General features: G+C 35.4%; 1 protein-coding gene across 1 annotated transcript in view; it reads left to right on the top strand.

Annotated features, from left to right (window-relative positions):
- SYT10 (synaptotagmin 10) overlaps positions 1-16,309 on the top strand; it is a 67,370-nt gene that overhangs the window by 25,463 nt on the left and 25,598 nt on the right. The window contains exon 3 of the mRNA XM_032432829.1: positions 6,722-7,289. Coding sequence (XP_032288720.1) covers positions 6,722-7,289 — 568 coding nt within the window. The remainder of the gene's footprint in view (positions 1-6,721; positions 7,290-16,309) is intronic.

Genomic DNA, 16,309 nt, shown 5'->3' with positions numbered 1-16,309 from the left:
AAAGTTCAGTACTAACAAAAACAAGGAGAGATGAGTTCCTTACAAACATATTGAATAAATCAATAAAATGCTGCTAAATATATTTCTGCTTTTCCTCTCTGAATTCTCAAGCAATATCTAAGGTAAACTTAACAGATGATAAAGACACTGCAGTTAAGGGCGCCTGGGTGGCTCAGTCAGTTAAGCAACTGCCTTTGGCTCAGATCATGATCCCAGGGTCCTGGGATGGAGCCCTGCATCAGGCTCCCTGCTCAGCTGGGAGCCTGCTTCTCCTTCTCCCTCTGCCGGCCTCTCTGCCTACTTGTGCGCTCTCTCTCTCTCTCTCAATCTCTCTGTCAAATAAATAAATAAATAAAATCTTAAAAAAAAAAGACACTGCAGCTGAGAATAGGAGGATAAAAGTTTCCCATTTAAGGGAAAGAGAACTGCTAGTGCTAAGAAGTGAGTGAATTAGAGAGCCCTGTTATCCAGGGCTGTGGCCCAGGACGTGCTCACACAGGAATGACTTTGTTCCACCTCTGCAGCCCCAAACAGCAACCCTAGGCTTGCGATCATCAGAACCAGAGAATTCATTATGGTATTTGCACTTCAGCTGAATTCTAATGATAATAACTGTTAATCGAGTACAAGAAGTTATAGTTTTCAAAGTCGTCTTATCTAATATCTCATTCGGTCTTCACACTGTGAAAGGACTATTTTATAGATAAGGAGAGTAAAGCTCAAACAAGTTAAGTGACTTGCCCAAGGGAAGCTGGGAGCACACTGTCTGATTCCAGGCCAGCACTTTTCCCATCTCCTCTCAGTGTTACGATCTTCAAGCACCTTCTTCTGGGTAGTAGGGAAAAGCTGGCTTGGTTTCCAGTGAGATTCCAAGACTCCACCCACACAATAACCGGAGCAGCTCTGTCTTTACATACTCAACTTCTGGCTTCTGATTTTGTTTGAAGGAAAGGATCTGTTGGTAATAAGTATTTGAAAATCACCATGTTAATGCATGTTATTCCTATGGCATCAAGTAATTTTGACTCCAGCTACTGTCAGATGTTCCAGGTTACAGGTAGGGAAAGTTTTTCCTTCCCTACCTGGAAAAGTACTTGGGTGGTGCTGTTCTAGGTTTGAAGGCTAAGAATGAGATCAGTAACAGTCAAGTGGCCTATACTTTGATTGGTTGTATATTTGTGTGAGACTAGCCACTTATCATGTCATTCCAAAAGAGAAAAAGAAAAGGGGCCGGTGGGCTGGGGAGAGAGCAAGAAAAAAAGATCTATTTTGTCATGGCAATAGTTTAGCATTGTAATAATTAAAGCTTCTCTTAACTGACTAGCTAAACTATGACTTAGAATATACACTATTTGCCTTAATTATAGGGCATTACTACTCTTTGATTCCTGCTGGAGGGGCTTTACAGCTGTACAATTATATTCAGAGACATAAGAAAGAAATTACTGATTTTTAGGGAGAGGATAGAAGATTAAAATTTTATGATATTGAAAAGTATAAGTGAGTGTGAATGGAATCAATCTATAAAAAATAAAGAATTAGGGGCGCCTGGGTGGCTCAGATGGTTAAGTGTCTGCCTTTGGCTCAGGTCATGATCTCAGGGTCCTGGGATCGAGCCCCGCATCGGGCTCCCTGCTTGGCGGGGAGCCTGCTTCTCCCTCTCGCTCTACTGTTCCCCCTGCTTGTGCTCTCTCGCTCTCTCTGTCAAATAAATAAATAAAATCTTTAAAAAAAATTTTTTTTAAAAAATAAAGAATTTACCTTTGGGGGTATTTTGTTTACAAAATTTTTTTTTAAAATCATTATATAAGTAAAAGTGATTTGGGCAGAAATATTAAATTATTTAACAAAATATCCTAATCTCTTAGGTACACTGAATATAGAACTAAGTTATACTAGACTCCTTTCATAATACAGAACATATACTACTTGTATTCCTTTATTATTTTTTTTAATTTATATCATTATTTTTCATGCATCATTTCACATAATTTGCACCACACATTATGGTGTGGGTAATACCATTACACCCATTTTTCAGACTGAAGCCCTGAGAGGCCCTGCCCAGAGTCATGCAACTGGCAAGTGAAGGGAGTGAGATTTGTACTATTGTTGGTCTGAACTTGTATTCCTTTTAAAATTCTTCTTACTTTCCTAAATACTCTCTAATGGTTGCCTGTCCCTAATTTAAGCCCCTAATCCTGTGTATCAAAGATAGATATACAGGCTTAAAGAAATAAATGGTATTCCATTATCAGATTAGCGCTAAAGAATATCAAGAATTAGAATGGGGGGGCGCCTGGGTGGTTCAGTTGTTGGGCATCTGCCTTCGGCTCGGGTCATGATCCCAGGCTCCTGGGATCAAGCCCCGCATCAGGCTCCCTGCTCGGTGGGAAGCCTGCTTCTCCCTCTCACACTCCGCCTGCTTCTGTTCCCTCTCTAGCTGTGTCTCTCTCTGTCAAATAAATAAATAAAATCTTTAAAAAAAAAAAGAATTAGAATGGGATTAGCTGTACCATTTCTATGGTATTTAAATAGTTGTTTAGTGTCCTAGCCTCAGCAATCAGACAACAAAAAGAAAAGGTATCCAAATCAGCAGGGAAGAAGTCAAACTTTGACTATTCACAGACAACATGATACTTTACGTAGAAAACCCAAAAGCCTCCCCCAAAAAATTGCTAGGCCTGATACACGAATTCAGAAAAGTCACATGATACAAAATCAATGTACAAAAATCTGTTGCATTTCTATACACCAATAATGAAGCAGCAGAAAGAGAAATCAAGGAATCGATCCCATTTACAATTGCACCAAAAACCGTAAGACCCTAGAAATAAACCTAACCAAAGAGGTAAAGGATCTGTACTCTGAAAACTAGAACACTTATGAAAGAAATTGAAGAGGACACAAAGAAATGGAAAAATATTCCATGCTCATATTTAACAAATATTGTTAAAATGTCTATACTACCCAAAGTGATCTACACATTTAATGCAATCCCTAACAAAATACCACCAGCATTCTCCACAGAACTAGAATAAACAATCCTAAAATTCATATTGAACCACAAAAGACCCTGAATAGCCAAAACAATCTGGAAAAAGAAAAGCAAAGTGGGAGGCATCAAATTCCAGACTTCAAGCTCTATTACAAACCTGTAGTGATCAAGGCAGCACCGGCACAAAAACAGACACATAGATCAGTAGAACAGAAAAGAAACCCAGAAATGGACCCTCAACTGTCTGGTCAACTAATCTTTGACAGAGCAGAAAAGAATATCTGATTGAAAAAAAGACAGTCTCTTCAACAAATGGCTTTGGGAAAACTGGACAGTAACATGCAGAAGAATGAAACTGGACCACTTCCTTACACCACACACAAAAATAAATTCAAAACGGATGAAAGACCTAAATGTGAAAAGAAATCATCAAAATCCTAGATTAAAACACAGACAGCAACCTCTTTGACATCAGCCATAGCAAATTCTTGCTAGATATATCTCTGGAGGCAAGGGAAACAAAGGCAAAAATGAACTATTGGGACTTCACCAAGATAAAGATTCTACACAGCAAAGGAAAAAATCAACAAAATTAAAAGGCAACCTTCAGAATGGGAGAAGATATTTGCAAATGACATATCTAATAAAGGGTTAGTATCCAAAATCTATAAAGAACTTCTCAAACTCAACACCCCCAAAAAACAAATAATCCAGTTAAGAAATGGGCAAAAGATATGAATAGTCATTTTTCCAAAGAAGACATACAGATGGCTAACAGACACATGAAAAGATGCTCAACATCACTCATCATCAGGGACATACAAATCAAAACCACAATGAGATACCACCTCACACCTGTCAGAATGGCTAAAATGAACAACTCAGGAAACAACAATGTTGGTGAGGATATGGAGAAAGGGGAGCCCTCTTACACGGTTGGTGGGAATGCAAGCTGGTGCAGCCACTCTGAAAACAGTATGGAGGTTCCTCAAAAAGTTGAAAATAGAACTATCCTATGACCCAGCAATTACACTACTAAGTATTTATCCAAAGGACACAAAAATATTGATTCAAAGGGGCACATGCACCCCAAAGTTTATAGCAGCATTATCAACAATAGCCAAATTATGGAAAGAGCTCAAATGACCATCAATTGATAAATGGGTAAAGAAGATGTGGTATACACACACACTGGAATGTTACTCAGCCATGAAAAAGAATGAAATCTTGCCATTTGCAATGATGTGGACAGAGCTAGAGTGTATTATGCTAAGAGAAATAAGTCAGTCAGAGAAAGACAAATACCATATGATTTCACTCATATGTGGAATTTAAGAAACAAAACAGATGAACATAGGGGAAGGAAGAAAAAAGAAAGAGAGGGAGGCAAACCATAAAATGGACTCTTAATGATAGAGAACAAACTGAGGGTTGCTGGAGGGGAGGTGGGTGGGCAGATGGGCTAAATGGGTGATGGGCATTAAGGTGGGCACTTGTGCTGAGCACTAGGGGTTATATGTAAGTGATGAATAACCAAATTCTCCTGAAACCAATATTGCCCTGTATGTTAACTAACTAGAATATAAATAAATACTTCAAACAACAACACAAAAAGGAAATATGGAAAATGCCACACACAAAAAAGATAGTTGTTTAGTATTTCAGTCCCATTAATAGAAAATAAGCTAATTCATTGTAAGAGAATGAATTTGGGACACCTCAGATTATAATTCTGATTTTACATAATTTACAATTTGCATAATAAAATTCTATTTTATTAATACACATAATAATGATATCTTGAATAAAATTATTAAAGAGTCACAGAATGATAGAGAATCATAGAAATTAAGGGTTAGAAAACACTTAGAAGTCTAGCATCTCACCTGAGGCAGAAACCTTTTCCTTCAACATCTGACCTTTGTTTCTATACATTGTGTTTGTGGAAGTTCATTACTTCACCATTTTGTACAGCTCTAGATATTTTTAAATGTTCCCTTATATCAAGCTGAAGTCTATCTTTACCTGTAACTTCCACTGATTCTTATTAATTCTGCCATGACAGTCCTTCGGATATTAGAAGTCAGATTCCTGTCCTTTCTAGGTTCAATATCCTCAGCTCTTCGAGCTACTTCTCAAATGGTATCTTGGCTAGGTATCTTACTTCTGATTATCACTACTTTTTTATCCCTCTTAAATCAGTCCTTATGTGTGCATCAATGAATCAAGTATTAGTTAAGCAATAGCCTCAGTATTACTTAGCGCTTGCTGTAAAAAATAATGTAGACCTGATGTAATAAACAACAGAAGTGAGTAGAGGATTTTGAAGTAAGTGCTAGATAGATATTAAGTATAAAAGAGTGCTGAAAGAAGGAAAATCAGCCAAAGGCTAGTATAGAAAGCCAAATATAGGGTGATGAGGATCTGGACTGAGTTGCAATGGAAATGAAACAGAATGGACAAGTATATGGGATGTTTCAAAGCAAACATCAACAAGATTTAGAAAATTGAGTAAATCTCACGAATAAAGGAAAGGTGATCCAAAGCATAATGCAGGCTCCCAAGCATATGTGGCTGATAATGTTAGAGCTATTTTTTAAGATTGTGGAAGGGAGCACCAGTTTGGGAGTAAAAGGCAGAAAATAATGAATTTGCTTGAGTTTGGAGCAAAATTAAGATAACCATTTAGAAATCTCCCTTAGAGATATAGAAATATGAAACTAGAAGTTTATATATCTGAGATATATGCAAGGAACCATCAGATTTAAGATGACAGTTATAGTCTGAGAAATGATTAGACTGATGGAGAGACCAAGGAGAATAAAGAACAAAATACCTGGGACTGAGCATTGAGTAGTCACATAAGTTGATATGGTTCCTGCCAGAAATCACAGAGGAAGTAGAAGAGAAGCAGATCTTAGTGCAGGTCACATTTACAAGGCGCTAGTTAGTTGATACAGCCAGTGTTCTGGAAATGTTGACTAAATTAGTAGTAACAGTGATAATAGGAAAGTCAGTTTGAATTCTAAAACACTCTATTATGTTGGCCCCAAATTCTAAAATTCTACATTTTTTAATCCTCAGGATTTCTGAAGCCCACTCCATGTTGAAAAAAGAAAAATGTACTAATTTTGGCTGTCACCACTATATATTCTCTTTACAAGTAAATACTCATTTAATTATCTTAAGTATTAGAAATAATTAACACAGTGTAAGAATAGGTGGACTTATGTTTTTTATTGTAATGGGGGGTAGTCAGTAAGACAGGAGATTCATGAGACTCAAATATGTAGATATAAAGAAACCAGCCATCTGAATGATTGGTCTGCATAAGAGTGACAGCTAGATATAACCAGATGATTGATGATTCACAGTATTTTGTGGAATACTAAACTTTGTTGGTAATCATGTTTTTTTACAACAGTATGTAATTTATGTAATTATATCCTTGTGATTGATGGTACAAAATTCCAAAAGCTCATAAAAAATGTACATTTGAGTGTTTCAGGTGCTTCTATCATTTTAGAAGCCTTTTCCTTTGAATATTGCATTTCTCCCATTTTTCAAAAGTAGCTCTTTGTGTGTGTGTGTGTGTCTGTCTGTCTGTCTATTGATACAAATGCAATGCTTTCATTATCCTGGGGATGGGGGAAAGTTTATATGCCACCATATAATGTTGTCATCAAATGATCTTCCTAAATTATTTTGTGTGTGTGTGTACAGCCACAATTCCTTCCGGAGACACCTACCAAGGCAAATGCAGGTTTCCAGTGTTGATTTTAGCATGGGCACAGAACCCGTTTTACAAAGAGGAGAAACAACAACCAGCATTGGGAGGATAAAACCAGAGCTCTACAAACAGAAATCAGTTGACTCTGAGGGCAACAGGCAAGAAGATATCAAAACCTGTGGGAAACTTAACTTCACCCTCCAGTATGACTATGAAAATGAACTTCTAGTTGTTAAAATTATCAAAGCCTTAGATCTCCCTGCTAAAGACTTCACAGGCACTTCTGACCCTTATGTGAAGATGTATCTTCTTCCAGACAGGAAGAAGAAATTTCAGACCCGTGTGCACAGAAAGACTTTAAATCCTCTATTTGATGAAACTTTTCAATTTCCTGTAGCATATGATCAACTAAGCAACCGAAAACTACATTTCAGTGTATATGATTTTGACAGATTTTCTAGACATGACATGATTGGGGAAGTGATTCTTGATAATTTGTTTGAAGTCTCTGATCTCTCCAGGGAAGCCACAGTGTGGAAAGATATTCATTGTGCTACCACGGTAAGTAAGAATTCCACCAATATACTGGTTTTTATTTGACCAGCAGTGGTATATAAAACTAATTATCACCAGCTTATTGTAGTAAGTTTACAAAGTTATAGAATTTATATGCTAAGAACCTGCAAAGGTAGGATTTGATTACATACATAATAATAATTCAGCCACCTAACACAATATTAGTAATTATGTAAATAAAAAAATAGCTCTTTAAGTTACCAAAAATAGTGGTTGTTTTCTCTCATAAAATGTTTATTTAACCTGTGTCTTCGTAGTTAATATTGACTTTCATTATTTAAGAAGATTTTGTTCCTCAGATCAAACCTAAAATGTACTTTGATGCTATTTTGAAAAGCCCTTGGGTGAGTTTAAAATAGCCCATTCCTACAGAGGCTTTCATGAAATAGACATGATTACAGAATTTGAAATGTTGAATGATGATCATAAGTGATCGTTTATATTAGAATTTTTCTTTTCCATTACAAAATGCTTTCTCTGAATATAAAATAGTAACTTTAATAATGAAAATTTGGAAAACAGTAAAAAACAGTACAAAATTAAAATATTCTATAATGCTACCAATTATATGTAATATTATGGCATATTGCTTTCTAAATTTTTTCTATACATGTTTTAAAATTATTGAGATCAAACTATGTTTAAAAATTTCCACACTGATTTTCTTTCATGCTACATTTGTTTTAGTGCATGGTGTTTAAATATACGATCTATTTACCTAACCATTCTCTTATTGTTGGATATTTGAGTTAGGCATAAATTTTGTTATACTAAAAAATGTTGTGTTCTTTGTTACATAAATCTGTTTTATCTGAGATTATGTGTCTAGGACAGAATTATGGAATTGGAACTAGAGAACTGGTCACTTAGGTTAGACTGCAGAATTGTTTTGTTTTGGGGGTTTTTTTTGTTTTGTTTTAAGAGAGAGACAGAGCTGGCCTGGGGGCGGGGGGGAGGGGCAAAGGGAGAGGGAGAAAGAGACTCTTAAACAGGCTCCACACTCAGCACAGAGCCCAACATGGGGCTTGATCTCCTGACCCCGAGATCATGACCTGAGCAGAAATCAAGAGTGGGATGCTTAGCCAACTGAGCCACCCAGGTGCTCCTGATTTTTGGGGTTTTCAATGGAGCCATTTAATTTTTTACCACCAGGTTAGGTTGTCTTTATGAATTTACCATCTTTTGTCCAAATTTTACCAAAATTTATAAGCTTAAAATTTGGAGTTTTTAATAGAGGTAAGGGATTATTTTAAAAATAAGGAAATTATATTTTAATTCAGAGTAATTCCTTTTTTTATTTTTCTCCCATCAGTGTTTTACTAATTAAAATCAGTATTTGGGGTCATTATGTTTTCACTATAATTATTATACGGATGAGGTAACTTAAAATTTTATACTTCCAATTTGTTGCATTGCATCATCATAACATTTTCAATTGTTAGGTTTTTATTCCACGGGAACAAAGAAGAAATTTTCAAACTGGATCATATTTCAAAGGTACATTGGGGCTCTTTCGATTTCATGGTGTTTTTCACTTTATTACCTATATTCCTACAGGGAAAAAAATGGTGAGCAGTGATTTTTACTGTTTTAAAAAGTATGACACCTTCTAGAATTCTACAAATACAGATAATAATTAATTGTTACGTTCTTTCTTTCTTGATTCCCCAATATTATATTATTCCTTCTTTTATTCATTCAACAAATATTTGCTAAGTGCCTACTATGGGTTTGGCATGTTCTAAGTAATAGGGATGCAAAAAATTGTTCCGAAACATGTTCTTGGGCCCACGTGGGTAATCTAGGATAACTTCCCCATCTTAAAGTTCATAATAATCTTAATCACATCGGCAAAGTCCCTTTTGCCATGTAGGTAACATATTCACAGATTCTAGAAATTAGGATGTGGCCATCTTTGGGAGTGTATTTATTCTGAGTACAACATCTATCAACATTTTCATTTCAATATTCTGGATACAAAAAGAAGTAGGTAGATAATAAAATATATTATTAAATTATTCTAGCCAAATGACATTTCTCTGTAACTGGAACATTGAGCCACTCATTGTTCTAGATACTGCTTATGGCTTTTCTGTTGGGAAGATAGTAATGAAACCTAAATTTCTTGACTATGACACCAAATATTTACTAGTATCATCTTTATGGTTAGTGTAATATACACTAGTATCATCTTTATGGTTAGTGTAATGTTTAAGTAAAGCTTCTCTTCAGCTTTTGAAAAATCAGTAAACAATTTTATATTTCAGATTAATAAAGTGAAAAAATGTGAGTTGAAGTTTGCTTAAGAAATCTTTTCTTACACATTTTAACTTTAAATAATTTCATACAGAAATATAGAGTTTTCTACAGAGAAGAAGAAAGAAAGGAAAGAAATAAAAAGAAATGTAGTCATATACCTTCACTTATCCAAGTTTTGTAGAAACCTGCAAAGGTGATCCAACTATGTAAACACAGATTTTATGTAACAGATAAATCTCTTTATATCAGGAGACACTAATGACAAATACACATAAATAACTAGTTAAACATAGATCTTAAGCCACTCTTATAATTTAAGGTTCTTATTTGAAATAATCACGTATGAGTTTTTTAAAAGAGTAACTTTATATCCTGCAAACTTCCAACTTAAAAATTCTAAAATTTAGTCAAAAAATTTTGTTACCAACTTGAAATAGTTGATATATTTTTAATGTTTAATGAATCTCTTTAGTATCATTAAGTCCTACTTTACTATCATATTGATATAAATGCCATGGATCTCTTTTTACTTTTTCAGGCCAATGATAATGATTATTAAAAGTAGAACTCTATGGAAATCAGAGTTGCTGCTTTTTTGCGATTGTTGTTTTTAATTATTTTGTTTCTCATTCCAACAAATTTTTATCATAGAGTCTCTGTCAGTTTTTTCCCCATGTATCCAAAGACCTGTCCAGGGGCGCCTGGGTGGCTCAGTCAGTTAAGCGGCTGCCTTTGGCTCAGGTCATGATCCCAGGGTCCTGGGATCAAGCCCCACATCAGGCTCCCTGCTCGGCAGAGAGCCTGCTTCTCCCTCTCCCTCTGCCTGCCTCTCTGCCTACTTGTGCTCTCTCTCCTTCTGTCAAATAAATAAATAAATAATAAATAATAAATCTTTAAAGAAAAAAAAAGACCCATCCAAGGCCTTATTCAAAAAATCTTCCTAGGCCAGTTCACTAAATGAAATTGATTTTTTTTTTCTACAGCATTGGATTCAAATAACTTCAATTTGATTACATAAGTATTTACTGAGAAACTTCTATGTACAAAGCTTATACTTCGTTCTAAAGTGGAAATAAAGACTAGTAAAATACAAGTTTTGGTCAAGAACTTTAGTCTAATAGAAGAAACAAGTAAACAAAGAAGTAAAGTATATGCTAATATATAATTAATAACTATGTAATATCTTCCTGATAACCTCCACAAATGTGGTCTTGTTCACACACACACATTCACACGCTCTCACTCTCTCTCATACAGATTATGTCTAATATGAATATAGTATAAAAGATCACCATATGAGGATGACAGAATTCTGAAAAAAAGAAAGGGATGTTTCTTGAAGAGAAAACAGCATGAGGAAAAAGAAAGCAAGTTCTAGGACATTTTCAGGGGGAAAACAGTAGGCTTGTGAGTTTGGGAATATGAGATGAAGAAGGGACCAAAGGGAACCAAAACTAGAATGTTCTATTTAAACTACACTCAGTAAGCCCTTTATTGCTGTAGAGGTTTATATTTATTTTGTGAAGAGTGAAACTATTAGAGCTGTTACCCTCTATGGCATTGTGTGTACGCTGGGTAGGAGTGAGGGCATATGAAATGTAGGGGGCCAGGTAGGAGTCTAACATGGCAGTCTAGATTAGAAGAAATAAAGACTGGCTGAGACTGGTAGTAATGGAAATGGAAAGAAGCTAGCATCGGCCATGGAAGTGCCATCTGAGGCATGTATTTAAACATTTTCCAAGTAGATGTCTTACGTCTTCCCCTTGCCTCTAAGCTGGAAGACAGAAATCATCTTGTACATCTCTTGTATTCTTTACAGCATATATGAGCACTTTGTAATTAATCAGTAAATACTTGTTGAATAAATTAATGTAGCAAATTCTCATAGTAGGTCAAGTTTAAGAATGTATATAAGTATAAATCTGCCACTACCAGAGGGCAAAAACAATGCAGTCTTGTACCCTGTTTACAAATTAATAAATATATGCTTAGTTCTATTTGTTAACATCAACTACTTTCTGTAACAAAAAATTAAAAATTTATTCAGTGTGTGGCATAAATTCATATGCAAAATAAAGCAGGAATATTTTATTGTCAAAAATCCTTTCAGGTTGAAACAAAAGTCACATATTTTGTATTCATAATTTCATTACTAATTATTTCTATACAAGAAAGATTAATATTTTTATCAGGAATTAGCAAGGTTTTTAAAATTTAAGATTGGGAATAAAAAGGAAGTTTGAGGAATAAGGAAATAAAAAGGTATGTCTTTATTCTTTACAAAAAATTAATTTTCACTTGAAGGATCATCCCACTATATACAGAAATATGGCAAGCCAGTCATCGCTTGCACTAATATAGAAATATCTCCCAACATAGGGAAAAATCACATTGAAGAACAGTGTGTACCCTATGCCACTATTTTGGTAATGAGAAAGAAATATATATTCATATTTGGTTATATATATATTAGTAAAGCCTATTTAAGGACACACAAGAATCTAATAGTTACCTATTGGCAAAAGTGGTAGAAACTAGTTGAACATAGAAAAGGAATGATTTGCAACATATTGCTCCATATACATTAATTTTTAAGCTATGTAAGTATATTTTTCAAATTTTTAATTAACTTTTTTCAAGAAGTCACTCATTATAAAGACTAATTTAAATGTAGTGATCTCATGCACACTCAAGAAGCCATTGAAAGTATAGGTAGCTAAAGAAAAGCTTTTCTTTTTTTGAATAGAACTAGCTCTATTTTACATATTTATTTACTCATCTAATCAATGAACATTTTTTTCAGCACCAATGATGTTCAGACACTGAGGAATTCTCACAGGAAAAGAGAGTGTATGCACATAACCACAATGACCTGGTTTACAGCTATAAAGTACTTTAATCTATTATCTTTTAACCAAGGATCTGTCAAGTTTGAAAGAGTAGACCTTGACATGCCAAATACAAACTATTGTGTTTGTTGTACCAACCAGAGTGCTGAATGTACTAGCTGAGCTTGAGTTTGAAGTTATGTATTTTAATACCCAGTACCAAAATATCTTTAAATGTTTAAAAGTTTTTTTTATTTGTTTTCTTGCTTCTAGTGACATATTTTTAATTTTTCCCGTGAGCATCCTGAATCTATTCCAGGATCAAAATAATACTGTTTTTTATTTTGTTTTGGTTTTTTGCATTTAGCTATCAATTCTCTCTTAAATTTTGTTAACTCTGGAATAATTTGTTATCCAATAACATTTTAAAGAGTGGCAAAATTCCAACTTCATTCTAAAGGAAAAACTGTGGTGGAAGGCAAGGCAGTAGAGAGTAAATTTTTTGGTTAGGGGCCATCTAGCTCAACCTTTGGGGTGCAGCAAGCAATATTACAGTCATAGGCCTGCAGATTGGGACAATGAACCCGGATCTGCTCCTCCTTAGGCATTCCTAATTTTCTCTTTCATCTCTGCCATAAACCCTGTCCTGGAGTGTCACAGATACCACATCTGCTAATGGGCCACCATTAATTGACTATTAACTCAAATGATGCAGATAAATTCTATGAACCTATCTATAATGTCTTTTAGTCATTTTGCAAGAATTTATAGCAAGTACCTATGTTGTAATATAAAATCAAATTAAAATTAAGTTCAAAATAACAAAGTCTATCATAGACTATCAAAAGATTATGAAAGTTCCCAAAGTGTGGTTCTTCTTGGCTTTAACACCTGTTCAACTCAGGAAGACTGTTAAGGGACTTTGTCTCCACAAAACAAACAAACAAAGCAGGAACACACCCGTAAAAACACCAGACAAACTAGTGGTTGCTGGAGGGGAAGCGAGTAGAGGGATGGGCAAATGGGGGAAAAGGGAAAAAAAAAATAAGGAACTTTGTCTCATGAATATTTGGTATTCAATAAATCACCATAGTTTTTTATATTATTTTGAAAGTTAAACCTCATCTATGTACATTTAGAGAACAAGGACTTCAGTGTTCTGTCTGTTTTGACTGCCTTTGCATTTCACATGAAAGATTGCAGGCAAATTAGCTTTAAAATAGCCCACAACAATTAAATTAGCCTTTATTATCAGTTTAAGCAGTAGATCCCTGTAATATCGGTTACAGCATTTTGTTTCACAAAACAAAGAAAGTTAATGCATATCTAACACTTAAATTGGTGCCACCAGTTTTAGTCTTTTTTTTTTTTTAAGATTTTATTTATTTATTTGACTGAGAGACACAGCGAGAGAGGGAACACAAGCAGGGAGAGTGGGAGAGGGAGAAGCAGGCTTCCCGCCGAGCGGGGAGCCCAATGCGTGATGCAGGGCTCAATGTGGGGCTCAATGTGGGGCTCAATCCCAGGACCCTGGGATCATGACCTGAGCCGAAGGCAGACGCTTAACGACTGAGCCACCTAGGCGCCCCACCAGTTTTAGTCTTAATTCAACACTGATGCCACACTTTTTAAATAAATAGAGAATTGTTGGGTAAGCACAGTAAGACATTTTGAATCATTGAAAAAACATCAGTCAAAAATTGGTAGCTAACTATATTTTAGTCATAATATTTGGGGTTGTTCAAAAAGCAAGATGATTTTTTTTTTTTTGCCTAAATTCATTGCATCCACATAGTTTCTAATTTAAATTCCTACCTTGCTCAACTTGTAAAGATTTATAACTAACTTCTCTATCACCCTTGGGTCTCTCCCTCTCCCCCCTTCCCCATTGCCTACCCTCATCCCTCTACCCTCTCCCTATCTGGCTATTGTTGAAAGCCCTGTAGCCTAATCACTGAAGAACTTAGCCTTTGGGACAAACTAACAAGCTTTGCATCCCTGCTGTGTCACTTCCCTCTATGGTTTTGAGCAAGTTACAAAATCTCTCTAAACTTTAATTACCTTATCTGTAAAACAGGGATTACGGGAAGGCAAACCATAGTTTGTTGAATAAATAAGATAAATGCTTAGCAGAGCTAGGCATTTGTCAATGTTTACTGTATGTTAGCTGCCAAGAAGTTTTACAGATGCTATCATCAGGCTGTGGTTTTGGTTGTTGTTATGTAGCTTACATATTAAACAGGAATAAAGATCTTGGTGCTAAAAAGTGGTTATGTCCTATTATTATGGTAGGAGGTAGTTTTAGGTGGTATGCTTATCTATGTAGGGTGGAAAGTTTTGCCTAAGAGTTTATTTAAATCTTTTTAGTGACTGTGTACTGTGATTCAGTGAGTATATAATTTTTTATGAAGTATATACTCATAATGTCACATTGCATGCCCCTCATCTGCAACCTGACTCTTCCTTTAACACCGGGCACTTCTCCTCTTTGTTCCTTTACCAACCTGTACGTGCGCTTATTGAGCGCATCTTATAAAACTTCAGGAGCTAAAGTTGCTAGATGTACTCCGTGTGTTCCTTCAGGTTCACTCTCTATCATCCTCTACACTGTTCGGTAGCTCAGGGGGCTGGACTGTTAGGTCCACAGACACTGTTCTCTGGGTTCTGGCAAGAGATGTTAGGGCAGGAGGAGAATGTCATTTGGATATGTATTCTCTCATCTTGCTCTGAGAGATTGCCTCAGTCTGACTGTGTCCTTCACCTGAGGGCACAGTTCCTCTCAAAGCAGCCTTTTCTTTTCACCACTTTTTCCTTCTGAGTCCAGGTAGCTGTCCCCCTTCCCTTGTCCTTTCAGACCTAGGGGTCATCACAGCCCCCCCCACCCACCCACCCACCCATTACCAGTGCCCGGTGCTGTACTCTCTTTTGTGGTTTTCTGACCCCTGCTCACATCTCTGTAGATAGTCCATTCGTTAAGCCCTCTGGAATTAGCCTAGTTTATGTGTGCCATCTATTTCCTCCTGGATCCCTGACTGATAGGCCAAAGGGGAAAAAAAGAACAACAACAAAGAATTCCTGACTACAAACAGTTTAATTTCCTATAACCTTCTTGGACTTTGCCATGTGTCTGAGATATTCTGTGTGTTCATTACCTTTAGTCCTTTAAACGCTTGATTGTAAGACAAGGCCTTCAACCACAGAAAGTGAGAAAGAACCATGGCCATGCTAAAATCCTCTAGTCTTTATACACAGAGAATTTCAAAGGAACTCCTTAAAATGGAATCTCACATTTCACCACAATTGAAAAAGTCAGAATTTCTGCCTCTTAAAAATCAAGATTTCAAACAAGAATAATACATCATTTATTTAGAGTCATCTAGAAAAGTGTATGTTAATATTATAGGTTTCAAAACATGTCTATGTGCCCAATTTCTTACTTTAAAAATTTAAAATAGAAACACTTATAAAACACTATGCATGTCCCTGTTTTTTAAGTAAAATGTACTGAATAATTTGACCTTTTCTGAAGAGAGGTGATCTTTATGACCATTAGTTATAATAAATTTAAAAAGCAGATTTTTATTTCTGTCAATTGCTCTTCTATTACACTATTTCGTCCCCATTATAAGTATACATGCTTCCTGCATTCCTTACCTCTCCAATTTGTTGCTTTTAAAATACCTAAGTTGGGAGAATTGTATACAAATAAAATCAATACATTTTAAATATTGACCAGTGATCTTTTACTCAGAGTAAAGTGCATGAGACTTGTAATAGGTCAGAAGTCTTTTCATATTAATTTTAAAATTCTAGAGTATTTTGGAGTAGGATTTTGAGAACACTCATGTCTAGATCATGTGGTCGTATTATTTTAGAATTGCTAGAGAGTTCAAGTATAATCCTTTAATTTTATAGTTT

The sequence above is a fragment of the Phoca vitulina genome, unplaced genomic scaffold (genome assembly GCF_004348235.1).
Source record: "Phoca vitulina isolate PV1807 unplaced genomic scaffold, GSC_HSeal_1.0 scaffold49, whole genome shotgun sequence".
NCBI classification, from domain to species: Eukaryota; Metazoa; Chordata; class Mammalia; order Carnivora; family Phocidae; genus Phoca; species Phoca vitulina.
The sequence above is the reverse complement of the archived record's forward strand: the minus strand, read 5'-3'. Positions and strand labels throughout refer to the sequence as shown.